The sequence below is a fragment of the Cuculus canorus genome, chromosome 2 (assembly GCF_017976375.1).
Source record: "Cuculus canorus isolate bCucCan1 chromosome 2, bCucCan1.pri, whole genome shotgun sequence".
Lineage (NCBI taxonomy): Eukaryota > Metazoa > Chordata > Aves > Cuculiformes > Cuculidae > Cuculus > Cuculus canorus.
Genome location: NC_071402.1, coordinates 75,847,806 through 75,863,247, shown reverse-complemented (window position 1 = coordinate 75,863,247; position 15,442 = coordinate 75,847,806). Strand labels below are relative to the sequence as shown.

Sequence of the window (15,442 nt, the reverse complement as noted above, 5' to 3'; positions counted from 1 at the left end):
CTTATTATGGGCAGAAGGAACACACTTTATATACTGAGCTAAGCATTTAAGTTTTTCATGGGTTGACTCTAGCTGGATGCCAGGTGACCATCAAAGCTGCTCTCCACTCCTTCTCCTCAGCTGGATGGGGGAGAGATAGTATAACAAAATGCTTGTGTGTTGAGATAAAAAAAGGGAGAGATCACTCACTCATTACTGTCACAGGAAAACCAGACTTGACATGGTGAAATTAGTTTGATTTGTAAGCGATCAAATCAGAGTAGGATAATGAGAATGAACACAAAATCTTGAAACACCTTCCCTTGACCCCTCCCTTCTTTCCAGGCTTAACTTTACTCCTGACCTCCACCCTTCAGTGCCATAGAGTGACAGGGAATGGGGGTTGCAGTCAATTCATCACATGCTGTCTTTGCCACTCGTTCTTCCTCAGGGGCAAGATTCCTTAGACTCTTCCCCTGCTCCAGCATGGGTGCCCTCTCACAGGAGACAGTCCTCCATGGACTTCTCCAAGGTGAGTCCTTCTCACAGGCTACAGTTCTTCATGAACTACTCTAGCATGGGTCTCCCACAGGGACATGAGTCCTGCCAGAAAACTTGTTCCAGTGTGGACTCCTCTTTCTGCAGGTCCACAGGTCCTGGCAGGAGCCTGCTCCAGTACGGGCTTCCAGTGGGGTCACAGCCTCCTTTCAGTGCATAGTCCTGCTCTGCCGTGGTGTCCTCCGCAGGCTGCAGGTGGATATCTGCTCCACTGTTAACCTCCATGGGCCACAGGGGAACAGGCTGCCTCATCGTGGTCTTTACCATGGGCTGCAGGGGAATCTCTGTTCTGGTGCCTGGAGCACCTCCCCGCTTTCCTTCTTCACTGACCTTGGTGTCTGCAGAATTTCTCTTGCATCTTCTCCCTATTCTTTCTGGCTGCAATTGCTGTTGCACAGCAACTTCCCCACCCTCCCTTCTTAGCTCTGTTATCACAGCAGTGCTACTGCCATCACTGATGGGCAGCAGATCTGTCTTGGAGTTGGCCGGCATGGGTCTTATCAGATATAGGGGAAGCTTCTAGCAACTTCTCATAGAAGCCACCCTTGCTGCCAACCTGCTACCAAAATCTTGCCACTCAAATGCACTACAATGGTTCATCTAATTAATTTTGACTGTCTAATAAAATTAAGTCCATACTATTTAATTATGGAAGTTGTGTTAGTAGTATGGTTGAAATATTACACATAAACTTCTTATTAACTCCCTCTTTTATTTGGTGCTATGACCCCCCTTCCAGTACTTCTGCTGATCTTGGAGATTGATTCTTCAGTCTTCCTCCGGAAGAGGGAGAATGCTTTAACAATAATTAACATCTTGGGTTCTGCAGCTCCTTTTCAGTTTTGGGAGTCTGCTTGAATCTACTTTTTGTGAGTTTTTAAGGTTGCTTATTTGCTCTTTCTCACTGCTTTCCAGACAAAGTCTGTGAGCCACACACTAAGTTCCTCTAGCCCTGTTACCCCAGGAGGGCTTTTTGTCCCACAGTGACTATGTAGAGTTACCAGCCTCCAGGCACTCCTGAGCTGAAGCTGACACAGAGTGGATGTAGGCATGTGGCCGCAAGGCAACTGCTGTCGTGGCTAAAACCAGCTCCAGACAAGGCAGGGCCAGACCCGTCCTGAAACCCTGCACTGCCAGCTCTCCACCGAGCCCCTGACCTTCTGTCAGGGATAGCAAAAAAACATATTTACTGGACTGTAGAACAGAGCATCCCAAACATTTTTTCTAGCAATTGCTATCAACTCACAAGAGAGGTTAATCTTTCAAGATTTCATATGACTAAAAGCTGATCTCAGTATGGGTTTACAGTGTTGAATCTGTCATATTTACCATTGCTGGCATATAGAAGATTGCATAATGCAGTTTTGGTCGGGCAGGTACTTAAAGTATTTCTCAGTGTGAGAATATGGTCCTCTGTGTCCACAATAATTATTCTTGGATATTTGTAAATTATTTAAAAATTTTGCACAAATGAATCAGAAAACTCCTCTGACACTGGTTTGAGACGCTTTAACTGTCTTTGCGTAGAAATCACAATAAGAATGGAAGTGAAGAACAAATGATAAAAATGATTCTTCAGAAATCTAGATAACTGAGAAGAAGGAAACCAGCTTCATTTTATTGTTATATTTACCTAAACTCAATTAAGAGCTGCAGATATTCATGCATGTGTGCCTTATAAATGAATGTGATGTATATCTAAAACCAGCAGTTTTTAACAGAGAATTTCAAAACAGACTGTGGCAATGGTGGACATTATTGCTTTTATACTGTTTAACAATAGTAAAATATAGTATGGTCTGGTAAACTTAAATCAGTAACCCTTGCTGTGAATTTGCATTTATGATAGTCAGGTTTTGAAAGCTTGCTTTCCAGTGACTACTGCTGTGAAGTCTGTTCTGCACTAATAAAATTATTTTTTGCTGCATTACATCATATAGAAAAAGTCAGTGGCTGTTTTCAAGTTCTTTTCACTGTACTATAAGCAATTTGGGAAACTCCAGTCAAAGTAGTCCCGCATTCTGAAGCTTCATTGAAAACATCCAGCATGGGACCAAATTTGTTCAATGAAAGACACCAAGCAGGTAGAATTGCTAGTATCATTTTTAGTAACTCATTTTCTTCTTGCCTTTGTAGACTATGGCACAATTAAGAAAGTACTTGCTCCAATGAACCAGACTTCAAGCAGCTGCCTGCTCGAGGAAATTGAACTCCTGCCGAAAAGTCAACGAGAACCCATCAGGAGTCTTCAGATCCTGCACAGCCAGAGTGTCCTTTTTGTAGGCCTTCAGGAACATGTGATTAAGGTCCCCCTGAAGAGATGTCCTTTTTACAAGACATACAGGTATGAAGGATGAGCTAGTTTGATTTACTTGGAGAAAGGTGCTTATAAAGGGTTGTGGAAAAATGGGAAGGAAAAATGACTGTAAGTAGGAATTCAAATTAATTAATTCTCTCAGTCCTGGCTCTCTGTGCATGCTGTTTATCAGAAATGTCTCTGACTTCTTTACTGACTTCTTAGGACTAGATGAGACTATCAGGGAATTATGTTGATATTTAAGTGTCATTATACAGATTCTGAATTGTGAAATGAAGCAGTAAGAAATGGTTTATATAGAAAACCAATATGTGATAATGTGCAATATAGCTGCTGGTTTAAGATATTTAAAGCTTGAAACTTGGGCAATTTTAAGTTGAGGATATTTTTAAGGTGTATGGTAATTGAGTAAACAATATCTGTGATTTCAGAAAGAAAACCAAACTGGATGAAATGAAAGTTAAGACTAGTTGGAAAAGTGGCTATTTAAATTTAGTGCTGGATCAGGAAACCATAATAAATATAAATATTCTAGTAGGTGAAAGTGTTACACAGCTAATAGTTGTTTGATCAAATAAGAAAAATAACTTACAAATTATCACTTGGTTTTAGGCTATATTATAGGTAGTTAAGGAATTTCAAGTTCAGCATACAACTTTTTGTATAGGTTATCTAAAAGTACTTACAGGTTATGAAACATATGCTATTAGACATTGTTAATTTCATCTGTTTAGTTAAATCTTCCCTTCGATATAAGTGTGGTTGCAGTAATTCTGTAGAATTGCACTGTTTTACATCAGATAGGCTCTGAACCACCGTGACGAGCAGTTTGAGAACTGTGTCAGGTGCGTTTCATTGTTTTTTAGCTTGTTTTTCTTTCAGTTTGTTTAATATACATTCCTTTGAAAAGCTGGGCTATTAAAGGAGGGAGGAAGAATGCCAGTTGCCTTTCTTGACTGTTACAGTCAGGATCACAGAGATGTTACCTGTGCAGCAGGCAGAGAGATTATAACTGCTGTGAAAGACGGTGTCCATCTGCAGGTGGAGACATTTCTGGCTGCCAGAGGGAAGATGTACATGGTAACAGCAGGGAGGTGACTGCAGGATGCAGTTATGGAGCTGTGGCTTGGAGAAAGCAGAAGGACATTTCCAAGAGACCTGGCTCTACATGGGGAGTGGTGCCATGCAGGAGTCCAGTGAGAGGCCACTGGCTTGAGAGCAAGACCTGAGGAGAAGTTGTGCCCTGAGAAACTGGAGTAGACCAGAGAAGGGGGATATACTTCGTATTACAGTTCTTTACAAGCCCTTTTTTTGTTTATGCAGTCTTACATAGCATGTTTTAGTCCTTTTCTACTACAATAGCAGTGATATGACACTCAAAGCCCCATGGGAAGTCCTGCAAAGCTCACTTAAAAGAAACACTATATATAGGCAAGGTTTAGTGAGTTGAAACAGCATGTGTGGTGGTCCTGTAGTACTTTTTGTTTTGTTTCCTCCTTTTCTTTAGTGAAGGACTTGTATTTTGGGAGAAGTGTATATGTGTATATCTGGAGAAGAGAAAATATAACAACATATTCTTGTACTTGTTTACTGAAGCAGATATTTATTTCAGAAAGGGAAACTGGGCTGGTGTCGCGTGTTGTCTTACGGTCTCTGTAAACACAGAGAACTCAATAATACCATGTCTCATGTTTAAACCAAGTCTGCACTCCGCTTAGAACCGTTCAAGGCTGGAGTCTTATTATGTCATCAATGAGGTGTGAACTACAAAATCCAGAGGTGCAAATTCCAGAGCACCTGCTTAACAGGTGCCTGTGTGGAGGTCACACAAGGTCCTTGGTACCTGTGCTTCTGTCAGGACAATTCTGGAGTCACATCAGTGCTACCCTGGCTGTAGGGATCAAACATGCTTCTGCTTTCACAGTGTGGGACTGCTGTCTGAAGTCATAATCCACACACATGGCTGCAGGCTAGACATTACTCTCCCTTTTTCATCAGACTGACTAGATTTTAAGAGGTTTTTTAGGGGAAAAAAAAAATAAAGCCATGCTGTTCCCATTTTACTGAGTAGAACAGTAGTTAAATGATTCAAATCTTGCTGAAATGATAATTTATTCTTCTGCCCAGAGGTATGTGAAGTCTCATCTTGCACTGAAATGACTTAAAAGAAGATAAAATTATTACTTGTGGGTTTTTTTCAGTCATATCTTCCGTAGTTCTACCATTTTGCTTGGAATAATTAAGCATCTTTTGCACCAAAAGGGTTACCACCCATGCATTCTTCCTGGTTAAAGAAACTATAGCTCTGTTTTGTGAGAAAGGAGATGATTTACAGCTGTGATCGAGTCCCTTCAACCCAAACCATTCTTTGATTCTACAAAATAAGGCATCTCATCATCAACTATTGTTAGAGACTCAGATTGTTTGGAAAGTACAGACATAATTTTTCACTTATCACTTTTGGCTTCACTTGTTTTTTTCGGGCTTATGCTGGATTTCAAGCATATTTAGCTTTCTGTATGTGGAGAGAGCGTAGGTACTTTACTTGGGGCTATACATTTCACTAGATAATGAAATATCTGAAACTTCGTCACTGCATTGCTGGGTGCTTTAATACTCACATTATTGTTATATGTTGCCAACTATTACTTCTACAGTACAGCCATGGGTAAATAGAGTAATGAGTAAACCTTGCCTAAGGAAAATGCCTTGGGGTACTGTGATTCTTTTTTGGGGGGTTATTTTAATTTTCTCTGTTTATGTTTATCATACTTAGGGCTCTATAACTGTGCCAAGGCTATAGTCTGAACTTCCATCAATAATAGCTAGAGTTTCTTCCACAGATTAAGGGCATATGTAGCCTGTAATATCTATTTCACATAACTTCTGTGAAATAGAGCATGTTTGTGTATAAATAACTGCCTTAAAAAAGTGGAAGGGCTGAAGATGTACTAGCTTATCTGTCCTGCCTGTTTGTGACAACGGCAAAGTGCTCATCGTCTAATCTTTTCTAATCTTTTTGTTTAGGTTTATCACAAGGGTTTCAGACAATGCAATTTCAGTGCCTCAGTTGAGCACGGTTCCACAAGCTAATATCTCAATGTCAAGATACTTTTCTTGAGTTTGTCTATTTTTTTTTTTAATTTCGGTATCCCTTGTTTTATCTTCACATAGCAGCCTCTAAAGCATGCAGTTGTTGCTTTTATTTGTAGTTTTTTGTTTCTCCTTAACTACCACTCTGATATGCTTTGCAAATTTAGCTAAATTTTATTTATTTGTAAATCTGTTCCTCCAGCACTTTCTTGTGGTGGAGTGCTCTGTGACACGGTGTTGCCTCTGACAAGTGTTCCCTCTGATTCAGGGCAGTCCTGTTCTATCACTGTTGTAGCAGCTCACAGCTTCATTTCTATAGACACTGTTATCATAGGCCCTTGAAAATATTGGTTTGCATTTGGAGACTACATTTCGAGGTTCGGGGGTTGGGTTTTTTATGTTTTGGTGTTCTAGGTGCAGTTCAGTACACTTTTTGCTGTGACAGCAGACCATACCACAGACAGAGCCTGTTGTCACATCTCTGGTTTGGGCTGCTCAGCACTTTGCATTATGCCACAATGCTTTTGTTGTCCATGAGTTGCCTGTGTAAGTTATTTGGATTGACAGTTTTCATGGAGGGGGTTGTCCCTCAGACTTCTGCCAGTGTTTAAATAGTTTTGAGCATCCTGTCCTAATCTTACTGGTTTCAGGAATCAGCTAGGGAAAAATAGTTTTGGCCATATGAATTCTTACAGAAAGTTTCCAAAAAGCCCTGGTATCTTCATATGAGCTTAAGGAGGAAATAGCAAAGCAGTTGCCTAAGTTCAGCTCTCCTTGAGGAAAATCCTTTAAGATTTGATCATGTTATTATCACCTAGATATTGCAATTCACACATATTTATCAAACCTTTACAGAAGATCATCAATGTTATTCTCTGGAGCTATTATTTTCACTAAGAATTCTCTAGCTCTCTGTACTTCTTCAGAGTTGAGTAAGACAAGCACAACTGACTTCTGTATAATCACCAATTAACTGTAATGCGAGATAGAGTGATTATCATGAGAAGATAACAACTAAACTCTTTAAAGTTGTAGTGTTTGCTAATTACTTTGAAAACTCTAAGCTTCTGTAATAATGAAGGAGTTTTGTAGCAGAAGGCTGTCCTCTGAAACAAAGAACCAATTGGCTGTCATTTATTGGTAGCTGTAGCCTTCAAAAGCAACATTGAATTGCAGTACTTTCTTTGAGGCAAATTTGTTGATGTAATAACTTGTACTGGACTTTTCAGTACAACAAATTTGAAAGTAGGAGCAATGAAAGATTGTATCAACTCAACGTACTGCAAAATCTTACCAAGCAAGGGTCAATAATTGGTATTTATGATAGAAGGTAGGTTTCACACTCTTAGAAGGCTTAAAAAGTAATCTTACTGTGATGTTAAGTCTAAGTAAATAAGTAGTGCCATCTGCTAAAAGCTGTAAAAATAATGTAAAAAAACACCAGATTTTAGAATTTTTTGTATTTTTTTTTACATTATATGATTAAAATATTATTGAGTTGTAAGATTGTTTTGCAAAGTAATGTTATCATGGCTATTCTACAGTAACCCTGACTTTTCTCTCTATGTACTCCATAATTTTTATTTTTACCTCTTTATTAACCACCAGCTATGCAATCTGTACATAAGCAAAAGATAACTATAGCAACACAGTAATAAGAGGGTACCGGATTAGATAACAGAAAACAATTATTGCAGATTTAGCTGTGCTTTATTTCATTCGTAGGACTCCAGCAAGATTATTGGATTAAGTATTTCAACTGCTGTTGCATTCCTTTATTTTTCTGTGGCTATAGATGCTGCTTTCTCAGAAGTACTCATGAATTCAGTAGGAACTTATTTTCCTGAGAATAAAACACTGTGGCTATCATTACACAGTAAAATAAAGATTCCTACATATTAATACTGTACAAGAAACCATTATGCGGTCTAAACTATTACTAGGTGCTAATGTGTGCAGAAGAGCTTGCCAACACATGGAATTGAAGTTACTGTTTTGAAATAATCATTCCAGCATAGTTGGTTTAAGGTGGATTTCCTTATTTCAAAATATGCAGGCCTTGTTCCAGTTTAAATCGGAGAAACACACTGCTGCAGTGGAAGACCTAATCTGAATTATTGATTCCAGAGTAATATTCCAGAATGAGAATCTTGATAAGTTTCCTAGACAAGGATAAACCATAATCCTGGCTAAAAGACTAGATTATAAACACATTTAAAAAATGTGAAGTCTGTTTTGGGGTATTAGATGCACTGCAGAATTATCTTCAATTGGTGTGAAATTAGAAGAACACTAGTAAAGTCAGCAAAAATATGAAATAAGCAGAGTTGAAAGACTTCCTCACTCAAAGGAACTAGAATATTAGTCCTGTACCTGGGAGAGGAATCAAGTGAAGCTCTACAGATCTGAGGTTGACCTATATTTCTTTCTTTGTATGTGAGGACCACGTTTTTGGCAGAAAGTGTCTGTCTATCTACCCCACCAAATGCATCACGGACAAACTATGCATTTGCGTTTTGCTGCACCTGAAGTTACAAATCTTGAGGTGTGTGATCTATGAATGTATGTACTGAATTGTAAGCACACATTTTTGGCAAACAAGAAGGAATTTTCGTAAATAGGTAGAATTTTACTGCTTCCCATGTATTTATTGCACTATCCTATGAGGACAAAGGAAAATGTCTTTTGGTTATAGTTTGCAAAGTTGTAAGAAAACCAGATGGACTTGACTACATATTTGCAATTTAGATTTTATTAGAACAATATTATTTTAAACAAAGAAGTGAGCTATGAAGTAAAAATTTAAAACAGGCATGTGGTTTTCATATGTCATGCTGTACTTCATTTCTTTGTTTTAAAAAAGTTAGAGGAATTTTAAGTTCAGTGTAGTTATTGTTAAGTTTTTCTTGAAAATCACCTGGCATTTAAAGTAACCGTCTTTCCAACAGATCATGTCAATAGTCACTTGCTACTTGGCAAGTGTATTCTCTGAAAACAGAAGTTAAAGGCACTGGACGGTTTGAAAACAAAGGCAAATCTGGAAGGATTTTTATTATAAAATAATTTCACATATCTGATGCTGGACTGCTATGGAGTCAGGCCAGTACATATCCATTGCATCTCAGCTTACAGTACTCTATGTTACGCAGAAGTTGTTTTCCTGTGAGAATTATTTGTAAGTCTCTTAATATCCTATAATCTTTTTGTGAGCATTTTCATTTATTTGAAGTTTTACAGAAAATCTGATTTTGGAGTCCACTATTGACCTGAATATATGAAAGAGAGAGCACACTCTTGATGCAGTACTGTGAACTGAGGGCAGGATTCCTGGACAGGAGTTTTGATGCTCCAGTTCTACAAGTCCAAATAGAATGGCCTTAAAGGCCATTTACTCCTCATACTACTTTATCAGACAAGTTGGTGTTATTTACATTTACTTCTGGAATGTAAGACAACCTGCTCTCTGGTTTCTACATCTGAGGAGTCAAGTTGCACATCTTAAATCTGGGCTTGCTATCTTTTTAATTGATTTGTTTTCTGGTATAAAATTAATGTCAACATTTATGTTCAAAGAACCAAAGTTACAGCTGTCTAAAAGGATATGAAAGTTGTGTACTCTGTTTACATTTATATCCACTAAAGATTTCCAGATCTTTTAAAGACATGGGGATGCCATATGGAAACATGTGTCCAGCCTGGGCAATCACTGTTATTTCTGTTCTGAACTAGGAACACATCAGCTCATCGGAAAACCCCCAGATCAGCTGTTCTTGGGTTGCCTTGCTATGAAGTTAAGTCAGGTTTTCAGAGTGTATTGCCAACCACAGATTTGTAGTGTCTAGTTTCAGTCCATCAAAAGGCCTCTGAAAACCCTAGCTACAGCTGGTAGTCCCAGCACTTCCAAGTTCTTAGCTCCTAATTAGAGGGCTGGAAGCTTTGTCTTAGCTAATTGACATGGATTGGAACCTCAGGTGTTATTTCTTCACAATAAATGGCATTTTCTTATAGAGAGCATGCTCTGAAAATTGCCTTTCACATTTGTTCCAAGTATAGACACTTGGAAGCATCTATATTGAGAGGATTGTGTGCTCTAAACAATTTTAGTGAAGAAAAAAAAAAAGTATATATATACATAAATTCCTGATTCTTGATTTGAAGGAGGAGCTTGTAAATTTAAGGCTAATATTGTCAGTGCATGCTGCAAGATTGAACCATACCTAGATGGATTTTGAATGTCTTAATGAAATCCAAGTAGGAAGAAGTAGCAGTTGTCCACACAGGGTGGCTGAGATCATTAACAAATTTGATTTTTCTTAGTGGTACAGGTAAGGGTTAAGCAGGATTCTGAATATTTGACATACGTCTTAGTTTGAGCTTCTAGGACGTTATAAGTTACGTGCCTACCATTTATATTCTACTGAATCATTTGTCTGTATCTTGAGATCACTGCTCTTCATTGCACTTGTACACACACGTGTATATCTACAAAACCAGTAGTTATGAAAACGCCGATAGCTACCTGTGCACAGAAGTCCAGTATCACATTTGTGTATTCATTCAGGAGTAGATAACACCGTGTATTTGGAACATGAGATGGGCTTTTATCTTTAGTTCTCTGTTCAAATTTTCAGTGAGGAATCTGGCTTCTGTGAAATAAGACTGTGACCCCAGTTCAATTCCTTGTATACAAAGTGTCCAGATCACAGTTGACTGTAATTGGAACTGGGTAGGCATGTCTATCTCAGCAGGAATGATTTGAAAGGGTCAGGAAACTCAAATATCCTGTTCTTCAAAATGCTGTGTATAGGTAAAGACATAAAAATGTTTCATTGAACAGTCTCAGAAGAAGCACCTCTTATGTTTATATATTTTCTTAATAAAATGTTATGGCTCAAGAGGATACTTGATTAACACATAGTGTGTATATTCACATGGGAATATATTCTTCCTCTGAAATGAGATTTAAAAATCTCCTTGAAATCAGTGGTATCAGGATATAGCTTTTAAGGTGTTTTTTTTCTTCTTTGGAGTACTCCTAGTGAATATTTTTTTATTCTAAGAATGTATGAGGGGTTTTATATCTTTTGCTCTGAATGGTGTTCATTTCTGCCTCATCTTCTATCTGAATAAATCATCTCATATGTAACTGAAGTAGAACAGTTTTGCTGGCCTGTTTAGTGATAAATATAAAACAGCTGAGGAAAATGACCTTCTGTTGCTGGCTTTAGAGCGGGATGACTTACGGTTCTGTTAAACGTCAGTCAAAATCTGTTGTTTAAGTTTCGCATCACTGTCAGTAGGCATACTTCACCATCACAGCCAAATAAATGCCTTGCAGGAGCAACGCTCAACTACCTATCATTTACATTTGGTAATAAAAGAGAAAGAGAAATGTAGAGGAAGATTAGTATCAAGCAGTAGAAGCCAAAAGCTGTTCAATGTTTACTTTTGTAGAGTGCTGACTCGACAGAATAAGTGCCATCGGGAGTCTTAGAATGAACCAATTCACTTTTATTCCTGAATTTCCTTCCAGCACAAAATTGCCATTTTAAACTGTGCTGGGCCAAATCCTGTGAAGTCTTAAACATGTGGGCTGGTGCCTCCTGAGAATAACAGACAAAACATTCATTTTCACCTGTGGTGAAATTGAGATATAAGGTAGGTTTCCAGGGCTAATATATTATCCGGCTCTGCTGCTTCCAGCATCAGTATTTGAAAGGACCCTGTCAACTGAAAGACCTAATACTAATTTTAAAATGTATCTAATTTTTCAACAGTAACATCCAAAATGACTTTAATTTAAACAGAGGTTTGGGAGGAGAAAGGAATAAAGCTGTGTAGTTGTATCTAATTTTACGTTTTCCTTACTTATATTAATTTGACAGCCGTTTTGTCCAATTTCTTTCATTATTTCTTGTGTACATTGGAACTGTTCCTCTTACTGCTGTCTCTTGGAAGAGAGATTAATTAAAAAAGAGTTAATATAAAGCTTTAGTTGACAGAGGACAGTAGGGACACATAATTTTGAGTTAATAATAGTCCCTTTAAATTTCACATTTCAGCTCTTATATTTTCATACTTACAAGCTTTATTTTATCCTCATTTTCAATCTGTAAACTTATTTTGTTATCTATTTCTTTTTTATATCTCAACAAAGCAGATCCAAATAATTAGCGGCTGTTATTCACACATTATCCCTCAAAGGAAAGAAAATGGTTTTAAAAGTTGACATAATTAAGCAAATACAGATAAAAACATTACTTACATATTACCTCTATTCTTCTTTTCATTTAAAAGAAAATATATTCACTTTTCAGAGATATTGGTGATATAAGCAAGTGATCTAAAAGAAATAAGAAAACCCGCTGAGGTGTGAGTCAAGGAGGGTTTTACTACAGGGTGCTAAGCACAAAATGTGATCAGCATAAAAAACCCAGACTCTCAAATACTCTGTGAAATCAAGTTTTACTTAACTTATTACAGGAAAGGTAACAAATTATTAGTAGCGATTAACAACACATTAACAGTAACAGCTTTCAAGGCAATGCATCTAGTCAGGGTAAGTATACTAATTAAGAAAGGTACATCACCAGTTGTCCTACTGTCATCATCCAGATCTGCATTTGCCATGGGAGCCCCTTTTGCAGAGAAGATTTCGTGACCCTGTCCCTGGACAACTACCTTTCAGGTAGTTGTAGAGAGCAATAAGGTCTCCCCTCAACCTCCTCTTCTCCAGGCTAAACAATCCCAGCTCTCTCAGCCGCTCCTCTTAAGACTTGTTCTCCAGCCCCCTCACCAGCTTCGTTGCTCTTCTCTGGACATACTCCAGAGCCTCAACATCCTTCTTGTGGTGAGGGGCCCAGAACTGAACACAATACTCAAGGTGCGGTCTCACCAGTGCCGAGTACAGAGGGAGAATCACCTCCCTGGACCTGCTGGTCACACCGTTTCTGATACAAGCCAAGATGCCATTGGCCTTCTTGGCCACACTGCTGGCTCACGTTCAGTCGGCTGTCAACCATTACCCCCATGTCCTTCTCTGTACAACTCTCCAGCCACTCTTCCCCCAGTCTATAGCACTGCATAGGGTTGTTGTGCCCCAAGTGCAGGACTCGGCATTTGGCCTTGTTGAACCTCGTGCCATTGGCCTCAGCCCAGCAGTCCAGCTTGTTAAGATCCCTTTGCAGAGCCTCCCTACCCTCCAGCAGATCCACATTCCACCCAGCTTAGTGTCATCTGCAAACTTGCTAAGGGTGCACTCAATGCCTTCATCCAGGTCATTGATAAAGACATTGAACAGGGCTGGACCCAGTACTGAGCCCTGAGGAACCCCACTTGTAACTGGCCTCCAGCTGGAGTTAACTCCATTGACCACCACTCTCTGGGCCAGTTTTCAACCCAGGAGAGTGTGCGCCTGTCCAGGACAGAGGCTGACAGTTTCTGAAGCAGAATACTGTGAGAAACTGTGTCAAAGACTTTACTGAAGTCCAAGAAGACTACATCCACAGCCTTTCCCCCATCCAGTAGTCGAGTCATTTTGTAATAGAAGGCAGTCAGGTTAGGGGCTAGCAGAGCCCCTACTAAATTCTGGTAAGATTCACCTCATTTTATCTTGCCGCAATGAAACAGCTGTGTTTGGCATTCACAGAACAATTGAACATGCTTTGTTCCAGCAGTGTGAGGACTTCTCAGCATCTCTTAAACTTTATTTCTTCCATGAAACTAGGACCTGTTCTGATACCAGGAAGCTATAAGAATGGTCAAAATATGCTTTTAGTGGCCTACTTATAACTTCCGAGTGACTTGTAGTGAAAGTTGCACACCATTTTGATTTGCCTGAATGTGAAGTCATAGTAATGTGGGAACAAAGCTAAAGAGGAAATGGATTGTAAGAGCAGCGTAGGAGAAGGATCAGCTTACTCCTAGGAAAGGGGGACGATGTTTTAAATGAAAGGATACTGACTTCAGAACACTCTAATTTTTAACTAAAATTGTCTAAAGCATAATAATTGCCTTTAAAAATATTAACACTTCATGGAATAGTGAAGTTGGAAAAATAAGCACTTCTACTTTGACAAATAGCACAGCTAAAGTTGCTAATTTTGCATCATGTCAGCCTTTAAGATTTTTTTATTCTTTTTTTCATAAAACACATGCTTTATCAGAGGTGCTCTGAAGCAGATCACTGAACATCTTGTCTTGCAGACACTGGAAGACCAATACACTTAAAACTTTCCATAATTTGCATTAATTGACATCCTCACTTTCTAGATAGTTAGATGGAAATGTGCAGCCTGAGTTACAAAAGTGCTAAGTGCTCACAGCTGCAAGAGCTGTGAGCTGTGATCCCCTAAAAAAAAATCCCCTGAAAAATGTCGTCTTTCAACTGGCAGCCTAATTATTAGTACCTAGGGAGTTTTGGCTAGTATGTCTCTTACTCTGTGTCCATTTGCAGATGGGAACTCTTGTCCCATATAATACTGGCAATCCATGTTTCCAATTGTGCTGTAGAAAACACTTCTTTGAAATTTGTAAGGACTAAGAATTGTCTGTGATGGTATTATGGAATAGCATACTAGGGAATTAGTAGGTCTGTAATTTGTTTGATATTAGTGTGGAACTATATGAGGAATGCCAGAGTTAAATACAAATATAAAGAAAACACAGGTTCTGTGAGTACAGTCACAGAATGGTTAAGGCTGGCAGGAACCTCTGGAGGTCATCTTGTCCAGCCTCCTGCTCAAGCACAGTCCTCTAGAGCCAGTTTCGCAGGACGATATCCAGGTGGGCTTTTGAATATCACCAAGGACAGATACTTCAGAACCTCTTTGAGCAACCTGTGCCAATGCTCGGTCACCCTTACAGTGAAAAAGTGTTTCCTGATATTCAGAGGGAACCTCCTGCATTTCAGTTTGTGCTCATTATCTCTGATCCTGTCACTGGGTGTCACTGAAAAGACCCTATCTCCCCCTACTTTGCACCTTCCCTTTAGGTATTTGTACATATTGATGATATCCCCTTTGAGCTTTCCATTGTCCACTCTGAACAGTCCCAGCTCTCTCAACCTTTCCTTGAAGGAGAGATGCTCCAGTCTCTTCATCATCCTTGTAGCCCTTCACCGCACAGATGTGGTGCGAACAGACAATTAAAGAAAGAATGATAATGCCTATGGATTTGAGTTAAAGAGGAATGATCAATCTAACTCTTTTTTGTAATCTAAACAAAATGTTTGAATTTATTATTTTCATGTGTGATCTATCAGTATTTTTACAAATTATGATATGCTTCACTATGATGGGACTTCTGTCTACTTTCTTATGTATCTTTAGCTATGATGGTGCAGGCCTATTGCCTGGACTGTTAATGCTTGACTTACCAATAGCAAGAGAAAGCTGCCATTTAATTTAGAAAAGAACTTCCAGTTTTGCATAGGGGATCTGTAAGAGTCTGTAAGAAGCTGGACCACCATACTTCTCTTTAACCTTGTTTTTTTAC

The 15,442-nt window shown here is 38.9% G+C and overlaps 1 protein-coding gene across 6 annotated transcripts in view; it reads left to right on the top strand.

Moving 5' to 3' along the window:
• Nucleotides 1-15,442, top strand: part of SEMA5A (semaphorin 5A) — a 331,622-nt gene that overhangs the window by 224,111 nt on the left and 92,069 nt on the right. For all 6 annotated transcript variants that reach the window (XM_054059836.1, XM_054059835.1, XM_054059837.1 and 3 more), the window contains one exon: nt 2,674-2,881. In XM_054059836.1, coding sequence (XP_053915811.1) covers nt 2,674-2,881 — 208 coding nt within the window. The remainder of the gene's footprint in view (nt 1-2,673; nt 2,882-15,442) is intronic.